Source organism: Conger conger, chromosome 16 (assembly GCF_963514075.1).
Source record: "Conger conger chromosome 16, fConCon1.1, whole genome shotgun sequence".
Classification (NCBI taxonomy): Eukaryota; Metazoa; Chordata; class Actinopteri; order Anguilliformes; family Congridae; genus Conger; species Conger conger.
Window position 1 is genome coordinate 18,966,755 of NC_083775.1, and position 24,602 is coordinate 18,991,356.

A 24,602-nucleotide genomic window follows, 5' to 3' on the forward strand; every position below is an offset into this window, starting at 1 on the left:
GTGGTAGTCGTTGGGCTCAGAGGGTTTAGGAACCTTGGGAATGGGAACAATGATGGACGTTTTCCATAAAAGTGGTACAGTATGCTGATCCAGAGAAGACTGAAAAATAGAACTGAAAATGGGAGACAGTTGTTCTGCACAATATTTCAACACGTTACCACAGATATTGTCTGGGCCTGGGCTTTTATGTGTATTACAGCTTCTGAACAGTTTGAAAACCTCTGACTGGTTGATGGCGATATTATGAGCCGTTATTAAGGAAGACTTAGCACTGCTGAGACTGAACAGGTTATCACATTCAAATCTAGAGAAGAATGCATTAAGCAACAATACCTATACAAGTAACAATATCTATACATAAGTGCCATTACGGTCTAAGGCTAATCACAGTGATTGTGAGTTGGGGAGGGAAAGGTGTAGCCTGAAGAGATGGGTCTTCAGTCTGCGCTTGAAGGAGGTCAGAGACTCTGCCGTTCTGACATTCACCGGGAGGTCATTCCACCACCGTGGGACCAGGACAGACAGCATTATGAACAGTCTAAATTTAGAAACTGTGTGTAATATCAATACAAAAATAAATATGAAGATATAATTACCATGTCTGTTAAACAAGCAATAATCATTACACATACCATTATGTATTGGTTCATATCAACATCATTGTGCTGTCTCATCCATCTTTGTGGGACTACATTCAGCTGTAAATTATTTCTGATAGAGTTGGAACGAGGGATGTGACAAATCAGTCACCAGTTTTTGAAACCGGTTACCATCCAATTCTTTAAACGGTTAACCGGTTAATTTATACGGCTTATGACCGCTAGGGGTTGTATTATTTTTTTAACCGGATTCCTGAGAAATTCTATTGAATTTTTAAACTTTACTTTTAGCCATTTCAGTGGTTAAATGACACTGCAAGTCACATAATAGTAAATCCGCCTAATAGCCAAATTAAATATTTACATTTACATTGACATTGTGCATTGTAACAGTTGCAGAAATCTGTAGTTAAATCCCTGTGGTTTACGTCCAGGCATGCTGGTCGAACGTGTATTTTAAATGCATCTGTTAAAATGATAAAAATTCTAAAATGATTAAAATGATAAATGACATCTTTTCATCCCTCTTCCCTATGGCTTCTGCCTGATAGACCTGACTGGCATGAAATCTGTATATTAAATATTCTGCTGTTATTGTTACAGACTGGGTTGTGCACTCAAAATTCCGTGGTCACGCAACATTTGCCTGATATAACACCGGGGCAACTGGTCTAATGATTTTACCTTCATGCCAGTACAGGTCTCTGTACAATTATACATTTGTATGTTACGGTAAACTTGCATTTTAAAATGCCAATGCATTTTATATGGCGCGGGACAATCGTGGTGATAGGATTAACGTATGAAAGTTTCGCTGAAAGCAGCGAATTTTCGATTTCAATATCCGATGCATAAATAGCCTAATGATAATGTATTGGTATGTTTATTATGCAGATACCGCAGAGTGGAAAGCGAAGTTAAGTTTGCCATAGTTTGAACTCGCATGTCAATGAATAAACATTCTATAACCCTCTGAAATGGCCGCAGATTGCTTGCGCGACTGTAGCTTGTGGATTGAATTTAAAAAGCGTATTGTAATATTTCCTGCAACATTTGGATTTGAATTCGCGTGTCAACGAATAAACACAGATCTTCTCTGAATCTTAACGACATAACGTTACAATAGGCCATTAGTCAACCAACAGTAACAGCAATTTTGCTTGCTCGAACTACAGAAACTTGTGGATTGCTAGTTTAGAACAGCAATAATACGCCTGGTTATGAACGTGCATTGATTTTAAAATGAGCTTACCGGTTAAATGTTTAACTGTCCACACTCCCTTGGAACAGATTTGTCAGCTAAATGACTTTACTGACTCCAGTTCTAATTAAAGTTTCTTGAGACGGGTGTGTGGGAGTTGGACCCAAAATGCACGACTCAGAAACAATGGTTAGATAAAATCCCGTCAGGGCTTTATTCGGGACGAATCCCAGGAGCGTAGTCAAAACAAGCAATGTCCATACACGTAGAGCCAGCCAAACAAACACAAAACAAACAAAAAGCACGGTGCCGAGGGAAGAGGCAAACTCGTAGTCGGTAGACGTGCAGGAAGGTCCGGTAGCAGGAGAGCTGTCAGCGGGGCAGAAGTACAGGCGGACGGCAGGCAGGGTCGTAGTCGAGGGCGATACGGTAGGTACAAAAACGGCAGGCGAAGACGTGGTCAAAAAACAAACGATGGTCAACGAAACAGGTAGACAGGTGTAGACAATTAGTTTAGAGAGCAGAAAGGAAATGAAAAACAGGTGCGATGGATGACGTGCTAAGACAAAATGAATAAACATAAAACATGGCAAGACAGACCTGAAACGTGACATTTCTTCCTGCCACTGTTGCCTGAGAGAGAGAGAGAGAGAGAGAGAGAGAGAGAGAGAGAGAGAGAGAGAGAGAGAGAGAGAGAGAGAGAGAGAGAGAGAGAGAGACGTGCATATAAACACCTAGGAACTCGCTATTTCGAATTGCGAAAGGGACACTGCGTGCGTAAATATGTCATACATCATACTAAGATTATTTAAGTGCGCGAAAGCTCCACATACCCCTTGGAGATCCCAGCGACCCAGTCTGCAGTTTATTGGGTGTCGGTGAGAGACACGGCTACTGGCCACATTTTCGTGGATTTAGAGCTCAACGAGATCTCTGGCTGTTGAATTATGTGTGATTTCGTGGTGAAAAACCAGAGGACGGTAGATTTCCAGGAATACGGTTGGGAACCACTGCTGTATGGCATGTAGTTAATGATATTAGCGATTACCCATGTTTACATGAATGTGTTGCGCTCCCCAATTGTCTTGGAGTCGCGTAAGCTTTTACATGTATTCTTGGAATTAATTTGGGTGTCCAGACACTCATCAAATCATTGCCTGATTGTGACGTTTATTTCGATTTTGGATTTGTATGCGTTCAGCAAACGCTCCTATCCACTGCGCATAATCTCAATCAATTTATTCAGCTGGACATTTTACTGAATTCAGGTCGAGTAGCGTGGAGACTAACAGGGGGCATGTTGAAAAATAAGGCACATGACTGGGACCCGCAAGGTTGGTGGTTCAGTCCCCAGTCATAATATAGTAATAAGATCGAGCCGTTAGGCCCTTAACCCTGCATTGCTTCAGGTTAGTCTAATCAACTGTACGTCGCTCTGCATAATTAATGTAATAATGTAATGTAAGAAACTGTGAGCCAGGCAGTAGTAACTACAACTAGCACAACCGGGGCACATTTGAACGCTGTGTTTAACAAAATGTAGACCGTTTCTAAAAAAAACTATTGCAAATGTAAGCGGTAAGAATGTTGCATTTTACTGTATTAGAAGAACTTTTACTGTATTAAAGCCGTTTTCCGACATTTCGGACGCTGTTTCAATGTGCCCAGAGCTGTTTACACTTTCCGCGTAGTCAGATTCGCTCCACTGAACTGTCATCACCAGGAATGTCCTAGAACTGTTCCGATGGTCTATACAGTCATAACAAAGTCTTCTTTCAGGATGAAAAACATTTGCTCAAATATATATATATATATTTTAATTCAGCAAAAACCCAAAAGTATTTAGTTGTTCCCTGGTCTCCCCTACTGCTCATGCAAGTGTAGTTCCCTAACCATTGTGCTTAATTGTCACTTGCTTTTCTAGAAGAGTGTGATGACTATTATTACTGTATTATTATGATTAGTATGATTCCCCGCCCCCCTCTAGTGCCCTCCATGTGGACAGTCCTCCCAGTGTGCCCGAGGTCACCACCAGCTATGTCCACGGCACTTCTTCCAGATCTTTGCTGTCCCAAACCATTGGCCAAACCCTGCAGAACACTGCAGAGCGCTGGCCTGACCATGAGGCTGTGGTCTTCCTACAGGACGGCATCCGCAAGACGTTCGCACAGTTCCAACAGGATGTGAGTCTGGTTCCACCTTCTGTTCTTTAACAACCAATCATCACTGGTGGCCATTTACTTATGTGGGTTGCCATGTGCACACGCAAGGACACGCACGCAAATCCTACCTCCAGCCTTCGTAATTACAAAGGACAGACAAAGCAATGCCAATATGAACTATATACAGAAACATTTATTTTTGCAATCTTAACCTTGGACTCTTAGTAAAGTGAATAAGGTTAATAAAATAATGAAGAATTAACTGTGGTGTCTGTGTTACGAGACCAGGGCCCTATTTCATAAACGTCGCCAACTCGGTTAACCTGATTAGCTTGTTGATGTTTTGGGATAAAGTCAGGATGTTCATTTTCATAAAGAGATTAAACAATTCAGATAGGCTTGTTGCTGGGACAGCAGGGTCTTGGGCACAAACCTGCTTAAGGCTAAGTGAGTTACTTGGTTCTCCAGTTACAAGCTAGATGTTCGTCGAATTGTGAAAGAACAAGGTTGAACACATGAGTTAAGCAGGCTGGCAAACTCGGGGTGCGTTACACTACTCCACTCCTCACCTCCTTTCCTCGTCTCCTGTCCGGAAATATGTGGAGGTGCCAAGTCTATGGTTAAGCTTTCCTTTACGCTCTTTGCCAGAGATACTGGTGAGGCACCCTAGTATCTCAATCGAACCCTCACTGTTAGAGACCAACTGCAAGCAGTCTCAGCTCTTGCGAAAGTTCTCTGGCTGTAGTATATCTATGGCCCTGGGCACAATAAAGTGTCCCCTGCTGGGGTTCTGGCAGTAGCCAATCTGTGTGGCCGAAATATATAATCCGAAAGAGAGAACACGCTCCTGCAATCGAACACTCATGTGGGCACACTCCGAGTGCGCCCCATTGCTGGACGCAAGAGGCGTGCCCAGCCAAAACTGACAGATATGAGAGAAAAAGGGAAGAAAATGACTGACTTTAAGTAATATGCTTTTATGAAAACAATTTGCCGGACAAAAGATTGTTGATTTAATGGACAGAAAAGGCAATGTTTGATATTACAAATATTTTCATGTCAACATTTCCAAAACTGACAGATCCGGTTTTCCCATTGACAGAAAGGGAGTGGGCGGCAAGTTTCCTCACCTGTGGAAATTCACAAATGATTCAAGACTTGGGTTCCCTTGGTGGTGGCGATGGAGACAGACCTGCACTGACAGTCTGGTCCAGTGAAACTGATGCTGAGTTGTAGAGAACAGCAGTGGGGGCCCCGCCCTGGCCACAACAGACCCGTATATCTCAATGTCACAACTCCAGTTGAGGCTGCCGTTTCATGCCATGTCAATGGTGTGCATGGCCAAAACATTCAATTTTGGTCTTATCTCACCATAGCACTCTCTTCCAGTCATAATTCCAATGACGTATGGCAAACTATTGATCCTTGGTTTCGTTTATTGTGCTCAGTAAGGGCTGTCTTTGTGACACCTTTCCACAGAGTGAATCCAACAATTAAGTGATATGAATTTTGCCATCTCATAAGCTAGCTATACTTCTGTACCTGACTTAATGATTTTGGAAGGTTCCCAGCTCACTAACACTTGCTGTCACCTGGAATTCACAATGGCTAGCTCATTAAGTTTGGCAGGCTTTTTAGCTATAGGTACCTCGCTAGTGATCAGCTATTAAGTTAAGTGAAAGTATATGTTATGTATCAGTCATGTGATAGCATTGTATCCAATAAGGGGTTGATACATCATGATGACCATGGGAATAGTGTAGATTTGCAGCAGTCCTAAGATTTGCAGCTACACTCGTTCCAAGAAAGGTTGGTAAAACACCACAACAACCACAGAAGAAGCTGGCCAGTTGAACAATATTTGTTGATATAAAAACACATTTCTGGAGTCACTAGACTTCAGACCTGAAGGCCATTCACGTCATCCCAGCAAACCATTTATTTTAACTAAAATAGGTTGCATAATAGTTCTGTGGTTTAATGTTTTATTTACTTGTGGGGCATTCCATCAGAAATGAATAATTTCCTGTCCAGGTATCCACAGCGACAGGCAGAGCATTCTGCCTGACATGAGCAAAGCATCATCTGCCCTTCAAAATGAAAAGTAACAATATTCATATTGCTTAGTGAAGGTGCGAAGACTTGGTTTGGATCCAAAATTGCATATTTGTTTCTGACACAGCCCATGTCTTCTGACTTTGGCTTCCTTGTTATGTGATTTCATTTAAAATTTCAGTTTTTCAGAAATATGATGATAAACTGAAGTAATAGGATTTATTACTTCAGACTTACCTACCCAACATATACTGTACATGTGTTTTGCCAGTTTTAAGGACAAAACATCACCTTTGCGATTGTGTAATGGGTTGCAAAAAATATGAATGTTTAAATTCACAATTTCATTCCCAAGAGGGGGCCCTCCTCCATCCACATTTCTGGAGTATTGCAGAATTTCTTTGAATTGCTGTTTATTTCTTTATAAAAGTCCAGTTAATGGGATGATATTACAGAACAAGGACAAGAACAAAAACACTTCCTTCTTCAAAAGAACATTTCCTCCTTGAATTACATTGTTGTTTCATTTATTACTGGGAGTGTGCTGCAGTTACATTGCCTCTTAGATTCATGATGTCGCTTGATTATTTGTGTGGGCTTTCCTGAATTCTTATAAATATTCTTTAAACAATCCAGATATGGGTGGTATCGGCCTTAAAAACCAGATTGATGTAGTTCTTGTGAAAACAATTGAGGAGGTGCCGCAGTAGGGCACGCAGCAGCCACAGGGCTGACGGAGGTGTGTGGCCTTACAGGTGGACCAGGCGGCTGCTGGGCTCCTTGCTCTGGGGCTAAAGAGGGGGGACCGGCTCGGGATGTGGGGGCCGAACATCTACGAGTGGATCCTGGTCCAATTCGCCACAGCCAAGGCCGGCATCCTACTGGTGAGCCCTGTCCACTGCACTTACACTCCACCCACTTCACAGATACACTCACAAATAATGGCTGTGTCTCAAATAGTCCACTAGTTCCCTGTGTAGTGGACTAAGTAGGGTGCCCTTCATGTTCTAGAATAGTTTCTTTGGTAGGCTGTTATTTCAGTGTTGATGTTGGTAGTTGCTCTTAATTACCAACAGTGATTGTGACATTGTGTTTTATATCCATATATTTTTTCCCTTAAACAATTTAATACCAAAGAATGCAGTGAAAAATAAGAATTAAGGCAGCAGTTTAAGTAAAAGGCAAATTATAAACACACACGAAAAAAGGCACATGGAAGATGATGAGGTTTGGTGCCATCATAAAAAGAGATCAAAACGGTACTGAAAACTAACGTAGTGATAAAAATAAAGAAACCATAGTAAGTAGGCAGGGCTAAAACATTATCTTTAAACAACTGTTTTAAAACACAGTTAAAATGGTGTCGGACTTTGCACTTCTGATGGACTCCAGGAAGGCATTGTGTAACTTAAGAGGCTGTCTTGATAAGCCAGGCCACCTTAGTGCTTCACTCCACTGGACCATGCCCACTGAATGGGCAATTCTAGCCCCGCCCACTACACTGGGGCCCACTCACACAGAGTATACCTCCTCCTTTTTCTTTTTGTGGATGGTAGATCAGCCTCTATTTTTGACAGCTTTGGTATAGTCACTACTTGGCCCAAAAGCATAATAACTGTGACCATAACTGCATTTATGTTAAGTTTCTATCCTGTAAGCCATAACTGGCCTTGGCTTGTGAGAAAGTTAATAATTTTCTCACCTGAAGCCCCATCACATACACCAGTCTTACAATACCCTTTCTTTTCAAGGACTTTCCCCCCTGAGGAAACTTATAGTTATCCCACGGGGGGATATCCGGTGAGTTGTCACTTAAAACTAACAGGGTTTGAAATATTTCTGTAATTTCACAGGGGAAATGAAATCAAGGGGTTTTGCGTCATTTTCTTTCCGGGTTTCCTATCGTTCCAGATACATTTCCTAAATATGTTGACTTTGACTTCTTTAAATAGATGTCTGGTGTCTGGAACTTCTAGACCTGGGGCCATCTTTCGGCCTGTTGACACCCCTCTATCTGTGAAGACCACTTCTCAGATTGTGTCCTGTCTGAAGAGCAGTCTGCTTAAGGTGTATCTGGGAGAAAGCTTTGCTGTGTACAGTATAAAAAAGGAAGAAAATGTTGGGGTACATATGCATGTACACTCAGTGAGCAATATTAACTATTAGACTTTTTTTTTACTTATTGATCTGCTGCTGTAGCCTATCCACTTAAGAGGTTTGACACGTGTGTTCAGAGCTGCTCTTCTGCATACCACTGTTGTAATGTGTGCTTATTTGCATTACTCTCACCTTCCTGTCAGCTTTGCCCAGTCTGGCCCTTCTCCTGTGACCTCTCATTAACAAGGCATTTTCTCCCATAGAACTGCTGCTCAGTGGATGTTTTTTGTTTTTCACATCATTTGCAAACTCTAGAGACTGTTGTGTGTGAAAATCCCAGGAGATCAGCAGTTTCTGAGATATTCAACCAACAATCATTCCACGGTCAAAGTCTCTTGGATCACATTTCTTCCATTACATTACATTAGATTAATGACATTTTGAAGATGCTCTTATCCAGAGCAATGGAGAGACCAGAGACTAAGCAGGAGACAATCCTCCCCTGGAGCAATGCAGGGTTAAGGGCCTTGCTCAAGAGCCCAACGGCTGTGCGGATCTTATTGTGGCTACACCGGGGATCGAACCACCGACCGTGCGTGTCCCAGTCATGTACCTTGACCACTATGCTACAGGCCAGCCCTATTTCCCCATTTTAAATTAAATTCTAATTTAAAGCACAAACTATCCTGGCTGCATGGATTGCCTTCAATCTAAATGACATAAAATGTTAACACTTAAACAGTGTGAGCAAGTTGCGCTCACCTTTCTTCTGAATAAAAGTTGTTAATAATTGCCTTCCTTCATGTTCCTTTGTTTCTCTAGTCTCCCTTCCTTTTATCTTTTGGCCTTCTTGGGGGAAAGCATTTTGCTGGGGCCCCTGTACTCAGTTCCACTTTTCCCTTTCCCCCCACTACGATGCCCAAAATGTAGCTCCATTGACTATACAATTTTTATGCAAGACAAACTGCATGTCAATTTATAGATTCGTATCCTTCAATTGTCTTCCTCTGCAGGTGTCTGTGAACCCAGCCTATCAGCTTCAGGAGCTGGAGTTTGCCCTGAGGAAGGTGGGTAAAAGGTGGTGTCTTTGTCTGTGTGTGCTTCCCTGCCTGCATGTGTGCGTGTCTGCGCTTGGGCTGTTATATAAAGGGAACTGGAATTTTCCCAAAGGAAGAAGTCAAAGGTTTGCAGCATAAATCTTGGCACAGGGCTGGTTTACTGACCCCAGACTACTTCAGTACAGTGCAGCAAAAACTGACCCCATACACACTGAACCCAGTATAGTGTAGCACACACTGATGAATCACATCAGGCTCTTGGCTGCTTCCTGATCCTGTGTCTGGTCCTGTGGCTGCAGGTGCAGTGCAAAGCGATCGTGTGTCCCACAAAGTTTAAGACCCAGAACTACTGTGACATGCTGAGGCAGCTCTGCCCTGAGGTAGAGACAGCCACGCCTGGAGGCCTCAAGAGTGCCAGGTATGTGCCCTGCTGCACTGACCTGGAGCATTAAAACACTGATGCAGTACATTGACAGACAAATATAATTTGTCAGTCGGTCAGTCTTCAAGTTTGTATAGGGCCCTTTAGAAAGGGGTTATCACACAGCAGCTCACAGCTCACATTTTCCAAATTTGAGCCAGTTTAGGAAAATCTGGAAATGAACACGTGATATGGACACTGATATACTGATGCGGACACTGGCACAATGTTCCCGAGACATGAATTGCCTTGGCACGGAGTGGCTCTGAGACTTGTTTATGCTCTCTCTCTTTCTCTCTTGTTTTCTCTCTCTCTCTAACACACGCACACACACACACACACACACACACACACACACACTCTCTCTCACGTGCATCTCCAGGCTGCCAGACCTGCGCATGGTGATTGTGACAGACAGCCGGCAAACTGGAATGTTCCACATGGACGATGTGATGCAGGCGGCAGACAGCCACCATCGGCAGGAACTGGATAGTCTGCAGAAGAAACTATCCTTCGATGACCCCATTAACATCCTGTTCACATCGGTAAGTATCAGTCATACATGAATGTGCATGTTAATGATTTCCATGCTGCCTTTCAGTCTGTATCCACGGGTATACTCTCTCGACCAGGGGCCTCAGACTCCACTCCTGAGGATCCATAGTGGCTCCAGGTTTTTCAGGTTTGGTTTCAGGAAGCAGACTATTAGAAATAAGGCTCTAACTAGTCATCAATGTTGGAAAACATGGCAGCCAAGTCCCCTGAAGTATCTGACCTTGTTGTTGGTCAATCTACAACCCTATCGAGCCCCTAATCCATTCAAATTTACTTCTTTGATCAGTACCTCTGTGTTATATACTCTACCCCATCCCTCAGCCCCAGACAAGATCTAATCACCCCCCTCCCCACTTCCTGTGATGTGTTTTCATTCATGGCAATGGCCATTTGGTCCATTCTCCCTCAGTTGTTGGTTCTTGTTGATCTGTACTTGGGGAACAGACCCACTAGTTCCTCTACTATATTACACAATCTATTTGAAAGAAAGACGTAGCTGCATTTATTTTTCTACTGACAATCATATGGAGGAATACATTTAACTCTTTCAAATTTCCACATTCAGTTAAGCACTTAAATGTTGCTATACAGGAAACCAGTATGCTGTGATTTCAGCCTGATTTCCCTGGTAGAGAGACAACATTAATGGCGTTTTTGGCAGACGCTCTTATCCAAAGCGACGTACATTTGATTAGACAAAGCAGGACACAATCCTCCCCTGGAGCAATGCAGGATTAAGGGGCTTGCTCAAGGGCACAACAGCTGTGCGGATAGAGGCTACACCGGGGATCAAACCTCCGACCTTGCAGGTCCAGGCATGTACCTTAACCACTATGCTACAGGCCCCCCTACATCACTTCTCAGTATGTCTTTCTGTCTATCTGTCTGTCTGTCTGAGTGCAGGGCACCACAGGGAGTCCAAAAGGTACTACTCTTTCCCACCACAACCTCGTCAATAATGCCTACTTCATAGGGATGCGTATCGGCTATGCCTGGAGGGTAAGTAGAGATGCACACAAGCACACATACATCACACATTTCAGGCAAGTAGGATCTGGTCATAATTTAGGGTGTCCCCAGAAAACCTCTATATGCCATATATGTGCTAACTTATTATACAATGCCAATTATGGACAATTATTCAAAAGAATAAATATTTGAGTCTTCAAACTTGTTGATGGGTTAGTCTGACAGTAAACTTTAGGAAGTCAAACCTAGCTGTATATTAGGCTTGAGATTAATTTGTTTATTAACTATAAGCAATAAATGACTGCTTGGAACCAAATAGAAATTGCACATGCACTAAATATGTACATTTTATTTTAAGCCTGGTCTTGAAAACCCCCAATGTCTTGATGGAATCCATTAGGCCATTGACAATGAATCTGGTTGCCTCTGCCACAAAGCTGAAACTTGGCTGTAGGTGGACTTTCCAACACAAAGACCCAAAGCATACCTCAAAAATCACACAGAAATGGTTCTGTGCCAATAAAATGTCAATCCAATCCAATCACAAATCCTGTGGGCCGAACTGAAGAGGGCAGTTGATATGCTCAAATCTACAAATGTGCAAAGATCTGCATAGAGGAATGGCATAAAGGAAAATGCCTCCAAATGTGTTCGTTAAACTTATCAAGCATTACAGGAAAAGACTCCATGCTGTTACCATTGCCAGAGGTAGATGCCCTTGGTACAAAACCATGGGTGCCAATAATTCCAAACCTTCATTTTGGTGATTATTTATTTTATTTTATTTTTATTTTGGTTGGTTCCATTGAAACATTAATACAGTGCATAATAGTATTTAGACAGTGACACATTTTTTGTTTTTGCTCTATACTCCAGCAAACAAACAGTTGAAGTAAAACAATCACTATGTGATTAGTGCAAAGTGCTTTAAGCTATATATATTTTTTTATATCCATATTGGGTGAACCATGTAGGAATGGCAGCCTTTTTTATACATAGACTCAAAAGTAATTGGACAAAAATCGATGAAGGTCTCCCATCTTTAAGGACATACCAACTCCTTAAATGTTCCATCTAGGAGCTAGAAGTAGAGGCAAGAAAACCACATCCTGGCGGATAAATTTAGGAAAGTCTGATGTATAAATGATCGACCTGTGGATCCCTATTTGCTGCACTTCTGTAACTGACGTGGCTTCGAACAGATTTTGAAGGAGCAAGGTCATTCCATTTGCCTAATGAGCATTTTCTCGATTTCCCTGTCTTTTCTTATGAGCCCAATGTTTCTGTATACTTCAGTATTCATCCTGCTGATGCCATATAAACTGTATAAAATATATGAAAAGGACAGCACTGAGAGTAATAAAGCTGAATATTGTAATGTGTGTGCTAAGGTTAGCCAAATTTCAAGAGGAGGTTAACTGCATTAACAATAACAACGTAGAACTGTTGTTTAAGAATATAAATATTGCTGATGCCTTAAATGGCTACTTTGTTGAGAGTTTTACCAGGGAGGAGGTTACGATTAGACCGGAAGGAATACTCAATCCTCAGAATGTCTCAGCCGATATCAAGTTAGGGAATAAAGAAGTACTAGATAAATGACATAAACTTAAGAAAAATAAGGCAGCAGGCCCTGATGGCATATTCCCAAGGGTACTCAAGGAGTTAAATGTGATTATATTGAAACCACTGGCAAGTATTAGACAGTCTTTAGAAACTGGATAAATATCGGAGGACTGGAAACAAGGTAATATAATATCAATGTATAAGAAAGGGGGCCTTACTGATCTAGGAAACTACAGGCCTGTTCGTCTAATTTGCATCATATGTAAAATACTGGAATCTATCATTAGGGACAAACTGGAATTATTTCTTGAAAATAATAACATTCTAAGGGTTAGCCAGCATGGTTTTCGAAAGGGTAGGTCATGCCTGACAAACCTTTTGGCATTCTTTGAGGAAGCTACGTGTTTTGATGATATTGTAAATCTAGATTTCCAAAAAACATTTGTTAAGGTACCGCATGAAAAAGCTTGTCAAGACATGTAGCAGAGGCAGAAATACTGGGGGTTTTGATGACCAGGCTTGATACAGTGCTAGATACGATTCATCATTTAGGCAAACTAACCAGGAGGTACAGGGATAGGAAAAGGCGAGCATTGCTGGGCTAAATGGCCTGTTACATTACCTTATGTTATCGGTCCATAACACCTTTTTTTCATGTACATTTCTGGCATCCGTAACTGTGCTAACAAATATTCTATTCTTGAGGCTTGCCAGGGGTTTGAACCCTCTGAGATTATGCTGGCATAGTCTTTCCTTGATGGTTATCTATGCCTACGTACTGGAGAATGATTGTGATCTGTTGTGCAGTTACAAATAGATTTTTCTTCACCATTTGAAGGATTCTTCTGTAATTCATTGCTCTTTCTCATTTGTTCCTTTTGATATAAAAAAAAACTAGGTATCCTAGACTTCTATACATGTATAAAAACTCCATGAGTAGATGCACTTGGTTGATGTGAATGCCTTAGCTTGAGGGTAATAGGCATCTGTGATTTTGGGGTATCAGCCACAGGTGCGTGCTTGTGTACCCGTACCCCTGTATCACTGCTTCGGCTCGGTGGTAGGAGCACTAAACATGGCCCAGCATGGCATCACCCTCGTTTTCCCCTCAACTGCTTATGACGGCCGAGCCAACCTGGAGGCCATCCAGAAAGAGAGGTACCTCCTCCCACCTGTCACTCACACTGCTACCATGCCCACCTCTCACCCTTCACACATGTAGGATGCCTGCTGACAAAAATTGAATTAATTTTGAGCCATCTTGGATTTGGATAGGCAGACGGGACCAGTTACTCTTCGGTCTGCAGTGTGCATTCCAACTCCCACACCCTTCTTCCCAATCCTTTACCCTTTTACCCTAATGTCTCTGAAACATACATCTAAAGCAGGGGAGCCCACATTCTTACACCCCACTGTATGTCACTCTCGATAAGAGAATTTCCCAAATGGCAATGTCATTTCATGTAATGTATTGTAAAGGTGAAAGTCAGGAAAGTCATTATGCGACTGAGAAAACAAAACTTTACTGAGACAAAGGCCAAACAATGGGCTTACAAAAAAACTGTGTGGCTGAGACTGGGAACACACGGAATAGGAGAGAGAGCCAAGATGCGAAGTGGAAAAGCTTAAAAGCTACGTGAGACGCAAGCCAGCTTATAAACTATGCAAGTCGGGCTATTTTCTTTACATTTGTTATTTTTGTTTGTTATTTCAGCCCAAATCCTGTGAGGCTCCTGTTGCTCTAGATAAACAGTGGTGAAAACCAATGTTTTTCGTATCTCCCTATGTTCAGCTCTTCTGTCCTCCCAGGGGTGTGTCTAATGTATAAAATAATTCAAATCTAAATGGGTGAGGTCAGAAATGGATTGATTTGGAATGCCCCCGCAATTGATAAAGCAATATCTCCACATTACTTTTATTTAGCAGATGCTTTTATGCTTTTATTTAGCAGATGCTTTTATCCAAAGCGACGTACAATAATGTGTGTCTTATCTCTGCTCAGGTGCACCATTTTCTATGGCACGCCCACCATGTACATCGACATGCTGGGGCAACCAGAACTGAACAAGTATGACCTGTCCTCTCTAGAAGCAGGTAGGTGAAAGGGGTCAGGATGGAAACCTGTTGTGATGATGATAATGATGTGTGTGAGGGTAATTGTGTGTGGGGGCAACTGCTTGTATGTTAAAATGATTGCATCTGATGGTGCATCTGCAGGATTAATAGGTGGCTCTCCCTGTCTACCTGAGGTCATGAAAAAGGTCATGACTACCATGAATATGAAGGAGGTGGTGGTGAGTCTCACTCACACACACACAGGCCCTGTCAAAATGTACATTTGGACAGCAATATGACTTGAGAAAGAGCTGAACATGTGGTCTCCCTGTCTGCACCCCTCCTTGCTGCTGATGGCTTTCCTATGGGGAAGATCGGGTACGGCACCACAGAGAACAGCCCTCTCACATTTTTGGGGTACCCACTGGACAACCTGGAGAAAAAGACAAAGACTGTAGGTTGTATCATGAACCATACTGAGGTGAGGTATCCAATTCTGCCAATGTTCATCTATACCTTTTTCATTGCACTTTTGTCAGCTACAGCTGTTTTTGTGTGTTCCCACATCTGTTTCACGACCATTGTTTGTCTGCTTATACCATTCACTCTGATATGTACCTACACTTGCATGTGCATCTTGCATGAGAAACATTTTCAGTCATTCGGCCTGGCCAGATTTGCTTGCTGGTGATGAAAATGGTCAGGTTCTGTGTTTTTCTATGTTTTTTGTCTAATTTCTTAGCGTTTATAAGGTTTTGGGAGACAGTGGGCAATGGTGGTGATAGATAGATAGATCATAGCATTTATATAGCACTTTTCTAGATACTCTACTCTAGCACTGTGATGGTTGGGGTGGCGATGGTGAAAATGAAGGTGATGATCATGATGGTGGTGATCACAATGATGGTCTGAAGTGAATGTGTTTTTCAGGCGAAGGTGGTGGACCCCAGTACTGGGCAGATTGTGCCCCTGGGGACATCAGGAGAGCTGATGATCCGGGGATATTGTGTGATGCAGGAGTATTGGAACGATCCTGACAAAACACTGGAGTGCATCTCCAAGGACCGCTGGTACAAGACCGGGTGAGTTTGTGTGAAAATGAACTCGGAGAGTGAACCTGGACGAATTTCCTGTTCACACAAACATAGTAAAGACGAAAAAAGGAGTCAGAAAAGATTAAAGCCAGCCATTGTGCAAATATTACCAAAAAAGATTTGCTTTCAGTTCATATTGTTATAAGCAGTAGTTATTATAATTTAAATTATGAAAATCAATTTACCTGTTGGTGGTCACATGACCACTCTGTTAAAACGTCTCCCCTCACATACAGTGACATCGCAAGGCTAGACAAGTATGGATACTGCCGAATCGAGGGCAGGATCAAAGACATGATCATCCGAGGAGGAGAAAACATGTATCCTGCTGAAATCGAGCAGTTCCTTCACACCTACCCCAAAGTGCATGATGTGCAGGTAAGTCATGGGATAGAGGGTGGGGATTGGTGTGTTCGTACACTGCAGCTCTGTCACCCCCCAGAATGGGTGGAGCTAAAGTAAGGACTAAGATTTTGTTGTAGGAAGGAAACGCATTTATTTGACTGTGACCAGAATATTGCCTGAATATTGAATATAGTACAAGCAGGAAAGGTACTATTGAAGCATGAGTCACCCTGAGATAACTGCATATGCTTTGGTGCTGAGCACTGGACTTGTATCTTGGAACCAAGTTTTACATCTATGCCAGTAGGTTACAAGTTGGTGAGGCTGTCCATAGCCATGACCTGATATTTTCTTTCCAGTTGTACAACCTGTTGCATTTATGCCTGCCTCACTTCACTCTTCACACTGGAGTTATTGAGTGGAATGGCAACTTACACTGACATGCTATCAGTCACTGACTGGCAGGAACCAATCAAAGAAAATGCTTTTCTCCCTGTGTGTGCCCTACAGATGGTTGGGGTGCGGGATGAGAGGATGGGGGAGGAGTTATGCGCCTGCATTAAGCTGAAGGAGGGACAGGACTGCACTGCTGAGGAAATCAAAGCCTACTGCAAGGGCCAGGTCAGAGACACACCCAGTCCAGAGATACCTGAACAGGGTCACCTGAGACAAATGTATATTTTCCAACTCACCTGCACCTGTACGAATACATCTGCACATGTTATAACATGTCTGTTATAACACACCTCTAACTGCTATTACACACCTGTACCTGTTCTGACGCACTCTGATACACCTGTGATAATATTTATTTTACTTAAGTTATTTAACTGACACTTTTATCCAAAGTAACTTATCCCCCCTGGAGCAATGCTGGGTTGGGGGCCTTGCTCAAGGGCCCTACAGCTGTGCGGATCTTATCGTGGCTACTACAGGGCTTGAACCACCAACTTTCCGTGTCCCAGTCATGTGCCTTAGCACTCAGTCATGTGCCTTGTACTAAGGCATCAGTACCTGCACAAAGAGGCCTAATGAATCTGTGAATACTTCTTGTCTCTTCCTGCAGATCGCTCATTTCAAAATCCCACGCTATGTTACATTTGTGCAGGACTACCCGCTCACTATCAGTGGAAAGGTAAGGACTGACTTCTCAGGGCATGAACATCAAGGAGACTCCTGGAAATTAGCATTATGTCCTTAACTGTGACAATCACAAAATATCTATTTTTTAATCAATGCAAAAAAAACATTTAAAAAATTTGCTTGCAACCGCATGACGCCCACCAACTGTTCTCTGTTCTCCTCCTCAGGTCCAGAAGCACAAGCTGCGTGCAGAGATGGAGAAGAGCCTGGGAGTATGATGGGCCAGTTTGAGTGTGTGGCTGTGTCTCAAGCAGAAGGCACCATTTTCAGTATTTTCACAATTTTACACACTTGTCCTTCGTAGGCGTGTCCCAAACTGAAATCATCAAAAAAAAATCCTTCTTAGGTGCCTTATTCTGGTTATATTTGAAGGCAGCATCGATGAGTATTCTTCAAGAAATTGGATGTCCCATAGGTCTTTGCCATAAGCTCAGGTTTCTTACTTCAGTTAAACATGTTTCACAATTATTAGCACCTCTGATTTTATACTTTGTGCAACCTACACCTGGCAAAGATGACAGTTATGAGTCTTTTCTTTTTCTGTAATTTGAGATAAGTTATAGAATACATTTGGAGGGATTTGACCATTCCTCCATGCAGAACCTTTCATTGGGCCTCATGCAAAAATATGTTTGTATTATCATATATTTCTCTTACTTTTTTTCCATACGGGCAGCTCATACCAGTGTGCCACATCAGATTGAACACAGACACTCTCGTAACTTCAGACAACTGTCCAAAATGCTGATGAAAACGATGCCTACATCTTCGTAAATGAGCCTTTTACATGCCATATAAGGTGTCCCATTTGTCTGGATGTCATTCATAAAAATGGCATCTCAGAATAAGAATTAAAAGATTAAAAAGGTAAGGAAGGCGTTCAGCTGGTGTTGTGTTGGCTGGCGCCTTCCTCAAAGGTTTTGGTTTTTCTTTTTTCTTTCTTTGGACTCGTGTGAGTCAGTGGTTGGGGGACGTTGTCCCCTGGTAAGTATTTTGGTTTGCGTTTTTGGTCCCAAGCTGCGTCTCGAGGTTTTATTTTCGTGCCTAGCCTTTGTTCCCAGCTAGGTTGTATTTTATTTTGGTCCACAGTCGTTTGGGGCACCTAAGTCAGTGGTGCGGTTCGCCCTGTTTTAAAAGGGTTGATTTGTTTTCTTATAGCCGTTTTTTGGCTTTTCTCTTTCCTTCTATTGTTCAGTTACTATTGTGTATATCCCATTCCCGTTGTTCCCTGGGGTCTAGTGACGAAAACGTTCGCGTGTTCATTTTAGAGGGTTTTATCCTTGGTCGCTTCTGGCTCTCCGCCCAGCCCCAACCTAACAGTAAGTGTGCCAAAACACACCACATTGTGCCCTGAATTAAAAGTGCCCCCCTAAGATCTGCGACTGACCCACATGCAGACATAAAGCAAACCTTTCTTGATCATGGCATAGTTTTCATTGTATTTCATTGTATATGGATACAACTTTCAGGTCACACCTTTTCCCGTTTCTTGCATTTCTCTGTCTTTCAGGGCTTTAAGGCATATTAAATTCATTAATTCATTCTTTCATTATCCTAACCTGCTTATCCTGAACATGGTCGTAGGGGGGCTGGAGCCTATCCCAGCATACATTGTGTGAAACAGTATGCAGGGCATACAAACCATTCACTCACACACTCATACCTATGGGCAATTTAGACTCCAATCAGCCTAACCTGCATGTCTTTGGACTGTGGGAGGAAACCGGAGTACCCAGAGGAAACCCACGCAAACACAGGGAGAACATGCAAACTCCACACAAGCCGATGGGGATTCAAACCCAGGACCTTCTTGCTGTGAGGCGGCAGTGCTACCCACTGCACCATCCGTGCCGCCTCACATTAAATGATTGGTGAGATTTTCTCAAGTATACATTGTATTATGTATATATGTCTATTGTGTGTTTTAATAGAGACAGTTTCAGAGGAATAGGTAATCCAAGATTAAAATTTAATCAAAAAAGTGGGATCAATCAATCAAATTAAATCAATCACATTTAATTTGTATAGCACTTTTCAAACAATTGCTGCTCAAAAGATGAGAGAAAAAATGTAAGCAATGACAACAAAAGGAAATATAAAGGAAATAAATAATAAAAAGCAATTGCACAGTATCCCAAAATTTTACCTAGGAGTCATGAATACCAATAATAATACCTATGGGACGAGATCAACAACAATAACATTCTAAAAATGAAACGAGTAAATCATTATATATAAACGTAGACTAAGAAATTACTTTAGACTTGGAAATTACAATTTATAATAAAAACATAACAATTCAAATAAGAAACAGACCAGCTTGTGTGATTAAGTAAAAGGTATGTTTTTCAACAGATGCTGCTTCTCTTGCATCCTTTGGAAGATTATTCCTGAGTTTTGCTCCATGGTGGCTAAATGCTGCCAAATTCCATCCATCACAACCATACATTTGCACACTGCTGCTGCTGCTGTGGTGATTATCTTTGCTGCTGTAGCTGGATTTGCAGCAGCTGCAACTGTTACTCCTGCAGCCACAGCCCCAACTGCAAACACTATAAATTTTCCTTTGTTGCTTCCCATTCTTCAGCTGTCTTCCTCCTCTCCTCCTCCTCTTTCATCTTTCTCTCAGCCTCCTTGTACATCTCATTGGTGTAGTGTTTTCCTCTGTTCTTCATCACCATCTTCTCTATTTTCTGCAGCAGCTCGGGAACCTGAGTGAGATTCTGTTCATCTTCATTGTTGAAAGCATGATATCTGCCGCCACAGTAATCAATGAGGTCCTGAATTTCCTTGGATGGGCTCAGAAACTCATCCAGTGATTTCTTCATTATCTGATCAGCACCAGTGAACAGCACCAATGTGTACCGTGAGGTGTCTTCCCCGAAGTGCTTCTGGATCCACCGCACAGCAGACTTCTCGTCTTGTGTGAATCTGCCCAACCTGACCACCAGCAGAAACGCATGGGGTCCTGGGACTGAGCGAAGAATACACTTATCAAATTCATCTTTAACTTTCACTTCATCCATGGATGTGCTGAAAAGCCCTGGGGTGTCAATCACAGAAACTTTTCTTCCATCAATCTCTGCACTCTGACATGTTGAAGCCATGGTTACAGGATTAGGGGACGCATCCTCTTCACTTTATTATAAACACTACGACTGGGTAGGGCCTCCCCCCTGCTCTCAAAACAATTATTCATGGCATGGATTCCACAAGATGTTGAAACCATTCCTTTCAGATTCTGTTCCATGTTGACATGATTGTATCAGCATTTGTCAGCTGCTTTGTGACATGGTGCATTATCCTGCTAGAAGTAGCCATCAGAAGATGGGTACATTGTGGTCATGAAGGGATGCACATGGTCAGCAACTGTGGGGTCTTTTGTGACCTCTTGGATGAGTCGTCGCTGCGCTCTTGGGGTAATTTTGGTCGGCCGGCCACTCCTGGGAAGGTTCACCACTGTTCCATGTTTTCACCATTTGTGGATAATGGCTCTCACTGTGGTTCGCTGGAGTCCCAAAGCTTTAGAAATGGCTTTATAACCTTTTCCAGACTGATAGATCTCAATGACTTTCTTTCTCATTCGTTCCTGAATTTCTTTAGATCTCGGCATGATGTCTAGCTTTTGAGGATCATTTGGTCAACTTCACTTTGTCAGGCAGGTCCTATTTAAGTGATTTCTTGATTGATAACAGGTGTGGCAGTAATCAGGCCTGGGTGTGGCTAGAGAAATTGAACTCAGGTTTGATAGACCACAGTTAAGTTATGTTTTAACAGGGGGGGCAATCACTTTTTCACACAGGGCCATGTAGGTTTGGAATTTTTTTTCTCCCTTAATAATAAAAACCTTCATTTAAAAACTGCATTTTGTGTTTACTTGTGTTGTCTTTGAATAACATTTAAATTTGTTTGATGATCTGAAACATTTAAGTGTGAGAAACATGCAAAAAAATAAATCAGGAAGGGGGCAAACACTTTTTCACACCACTGTATGTGCAGATTGTCCTCCAACATAGAAGATGATGGTTTGTGACGTGCATTAAGAACAATCCATTCTCAGTTAGTATTCACGCTTGCTTCGGTTTGTTGTATTATTTTTTGCTACTTATGCTATCAAAAGATTTTTTTAAATTCTCATATCTCTGCCTCGGTGTTCCTTTGTACTCTGTGATTGGATTCATTCACTGAAACCTGACAGGAAGAGATTATTTAATGATTCAGAATAGGGCTGATAGTCTCCTAGACCATTTCCAGAATGAGAAAACTGTCTCCATTAAGCCTCATAAGAGAGATACTCCATTGCAGGTATGCAGGCTTCAGTCGTGTATATCAGCTGTTCTCAAGGCAAAAGGAATGAGGAAACCTCCAGATCTTATTATCCTTGTTGCCTCAGCAGACACTGATAGCACACTCAGGAGATTGTCAACCTGGTTCAATGTAAAAAATGCATCAAAACAATAGTTTTGCAGAACCTCCCTCTCTCTGCATGGATGCGTGTGTGCACACACGCACACACCTGCATGACTATGCACATTAATAGCACAATGACATTTAAAAAGTGATAGCATCAAACATGCACCCGTGGCTGACAGTATTGTTTTCATTTTCTCAAGACAAATGCGGAGAGTGTCACACGCACATCTTTCTGAGGAACAAAAGAAAAGGAAAAGAGAAGGTATTGAATAGGCAAGAGCAACAACTGGCAAAAGTATTTTTTAAATGTCCTGTACACTGTTTTTGTGCACACTCTTGTGAAAATGAAGATATGCACTAGCTTCTCTGGTTTGTCCAGAAAAAAATGGTACTTGCCAAATTGAAAAAAAAAAAGTATACTTGTCTCATTGAAAACCACATTAAATGCAGACCAAATAGCAATAAACATTTCCTTAGTCACTGTTATTTGAAATACACAGATGACAGAGGAAAGACAACCAATTTGTCAAACTGTCCCAATCTTTTTACTTTTATCTGTATGTACTGTGTGTGTATATACACTCCGTGAGCAGGTATTAAATAATAATAAATTATTATTTATAGGTTTTTTTTTATTTTTTAAATAGACTTATTCAGTCTTCTGCTACTGTAGTCTATCCACTTTTTTTTACACATTGTGTGTTCAGAGATGCTCATCTGTATACCACTGTTGTAATGTGTGGTTATTTGCGTTACTGTCACCGTCCTGTCTGCTTCGACCAGTCTGGCCCTTCTCCTCTGACCTCTCTCATTAACAACTCGTTTCTGCCCCAATTTCAGTCATGTAATCTGTAATCAGTGTCAGATTACATTTCCTATGTAATTTACCCAGCACTGTATGTAGGCACACACCATGTTTGACCGAGGTGTCACTCAGGGCGACATTAGCTCAGGAGGTAAGAGCGGTTGTCTAGCAGTCAGAGGGTTCGATTCCCTGCCCTGGGTGTGTCAAAGTGTGAGACCTAACCCTCAATTGCTCCCAACAAGATGATTGGTGCCTTGCATGGCTGCCTTTCACAATTGGCATGTGAGTATGGGTGAATGAGAGGTATTAATTCTAAAGCCCCTTGGATAAAAGTGCTATATAAATGCTTTTTTTTTAAAAACCAAACGCATTTGTTTACCTTGTACTGCACTGTTTTTATTTTCTTCAGTGTATGATCTGAGGATGGTGATGATTGGCAAAACTGGAGCAGGGAAGAGCATGGCAGGAAACATCATTTTGGGGGACAATGTTTTTTATGATTCTGCTGAGGCTGTAACCATAGTTTCAAAAGGACAGTCTGCAGAGTTTGAGGGAAAAACAATTTATGTGGTTGACGCCCCAGGGCTTTTCAGGGCAAACATGGATGAAAAGGTGAAAAATGAAATCAAAAAGTCCATCATTCTGTCTGACCCAGGACCTAATGTATTTCTGCTGATGGTCAAGTTGGGAAGATTCACACAGGAAGATAAATCTGCTGTGCGGTGGTTCCAGAAGCACTTTAGGGAAGAGGCTTCATGGTACATGATGGTGCTGTTCACTGGTGCTGATCAGATAAAGAAAAAAACTGTGGGTGAGTTTCTAAACCGTTCCAAGGAACTTCAGGACCTCATCAACTGCTGTGGTGGCAGATACCATCTCTTCGACAGTGAAGATGAAAGGAACCTCACACAGCTCATTCAGATGGTGGAGCAGAACAGAAGCAAATACCACTTCATTGAGATGTTCAATGAGGCTGAGAGAAGGATCAAAGAGGAGGAGGACAGGAGGAAGAGAGAACAAGAGAAAAAGATGCAGGAAAAGATCAAAGGAGTTGTAGCAGGCATCTTGGTTATACTAATTGTAATAGTTGTCATTTTTAAAAATCGATTATCTATAATCAAAGTAAGATGTGAGAGTTGTAAAATGTGGAGATTAATTATATATACAAATCTTATAAAATCTATTATATTTCATGAATGTCACAAACATTAATATTATACAAATACTACAACTAATAAATAATCCTAATAATTTGAACTCACACTAATGCAGTGGTTTAGGTGGAGGGAGGCTGCATGTGCTGCTCAAGCTGTCTCAGCTCTCTTAATCTTATTTAGGTATTGTGTGCCAGAAGTGATGATTTTCTTGTGGCTAATGTCAACTCATGTAAATGAGATTACAGGATATGAATAATGTATATGCTCAGAGGGACTGCCTCTTTGTGGGATTTGGACATACATAATTTGTGTGGACTGACTGTTAAATCACATTGATTATGTACAGGGTTTGTATAATACAAATCATTTTTAGAATGAACAAATCTCATCATACTTTAGTTATGCATTTTAGGAATATAATTTTGTACCATATTTGAGCACATAATGTAGTTATTTTGTTTCTCATATTTGGGGTGTATAGTATGTAAAACAAAAAAATATTGGATGTACGCATAGGTATAGGTGAAATATGTCATTGACAGACCAAGAATAACTAATTCAGAAATTATTGCCATATCTGACGGCTCATATTTATTCTCATGTCAATCCCTGGCCCATTGTCCAGCCTTATTATCAGAGACTGCTGCTAATATTCGACTAAAATGGGTGGTAAACGCGCTACTTTGAAAAACTCATAACTGAATCCTTATATGCTGCAGCAGGATACAGGCCTATGCTAAGGTGAGTCAGGATCTATTTGAGAGTGATTAATATTCATTTTGATTTTGTATTCACGTGTTTCGCTGGATTACATTACATTACATTACATTACATTAATGGCATTTGGCAGACGCTCTTATCCAGAGCGACGTACAACAAAGTGCAAAGTGCATACCCATAACCAGGG

General features: G+C 41.7%; 2 protein-coding genes across 5 annotated transcripts; one reads left to right on the forward strand and one right to left on the reverse strand.

Annotated features, from left to right (window-relative positions):
- The first annotated feature begins 2,114 nt into the window (after positions 1 to 2,114).
- LOC133114243 (medium-chain acyl-CoA ligase ACSF2, mitochondrial-like) lies at positions 2,115 to 21,183 on the forward strand. Of its 4 annotated transcripts, none has more exons than XM_061223452.1 (16): positions 2,115 to 2,229; positions 3,788 to 3,983; positions 6,773 to 6,901; positions 9,128 to 9,181; positions 9,472 to 9,590; positions 9,976 to 10,138; positions 11,052 to 11,147; positions 13,690 to 13,841; positions 14,686 to 14,777; positions 14,901 to 14,977; positions 15,112 to 15,219; positions 15,669 to 15,820; positions 16,069 to 16,210; positions 16,688 to 16,798; positions 17,244 to 17,312; positions 17,488 to 21,183. In XM_061223452.1, exons 3-16 carry the CDS (start codon positions 6,833 to 6,835, stop codon positions 17,536 to 17,538), a joined length of 1,455 nt encoding a protein of 484 aa, XP_061079436.1. In that variant the 5' UTR covers positions 2,115 to 2,229; positions 3,788 to 3,983; positions 6,773 to 6,832; the 3' UTR covers positions 17,539 to 21,183. The 4 variants fall into 4 exon arrangements, with proteins under 4 accessions (XP_061079436.1, XP_061079434.1, XP_061079432.1 ...); XM_061223450.1 differs by lacking the exon at positions 2,115 to 2,229 and adding an exon at positions 2,565 to 3,209; XM_061223448.1 differs by lacking the exon at positions 2,115 to 2,229 and adding an exon at positions 2,571 to 2,678.
- On the reverse strand, positions 19,271 to 20,427 carry LOC133114093 (GTPase IMAP family member 9-like). The gene has a single exon (XM_061223285.1). The coding sequence runs from the start codon at positions 20,425 to 20,427 to the stop codon at positions 19,873 to 19,875; it is 555 nt and encodes a 184-aa protein (XP_061079269.1). The 3' UTR covers positions 19,271 to 19,872.
- Positions 21,184 to 24,602: the final 3,419 nt, after the last annotated feature.

Excerpts from the sequence above, each read along its gene's own strand:
- LOC133114243 (XM_061223448.1), top strand. The coding sequence starts at position 2,584 with ATGTCATACATCATACTAAGATTATTTAAGTGCGCGAAAGCTCCACAT. Across the intron at positions 10,139-11,051 it reads TTAACATCCTGTTCACATCG|GGCACCACAGGGAGTCCAAA; the intron begins GTAAGTATCAGT and ends GTCTGAGTGCAG. Across the intron at positions 14,978-15,111 it reads TGAATATGAAGGAGGTGGTG|ATCGGGTACGGCACCACAGA; the intron begins GTGAGTCTCACT and ends CCTATGGGGAAG.
- LOC133114093 (XM_061223285.1), bottom strand. The coding sequence starts at position 20,427 with ATGGCTTCAACATGTCAGAGTGCAGAGATTGATGGAAGAAAAGTTTCT.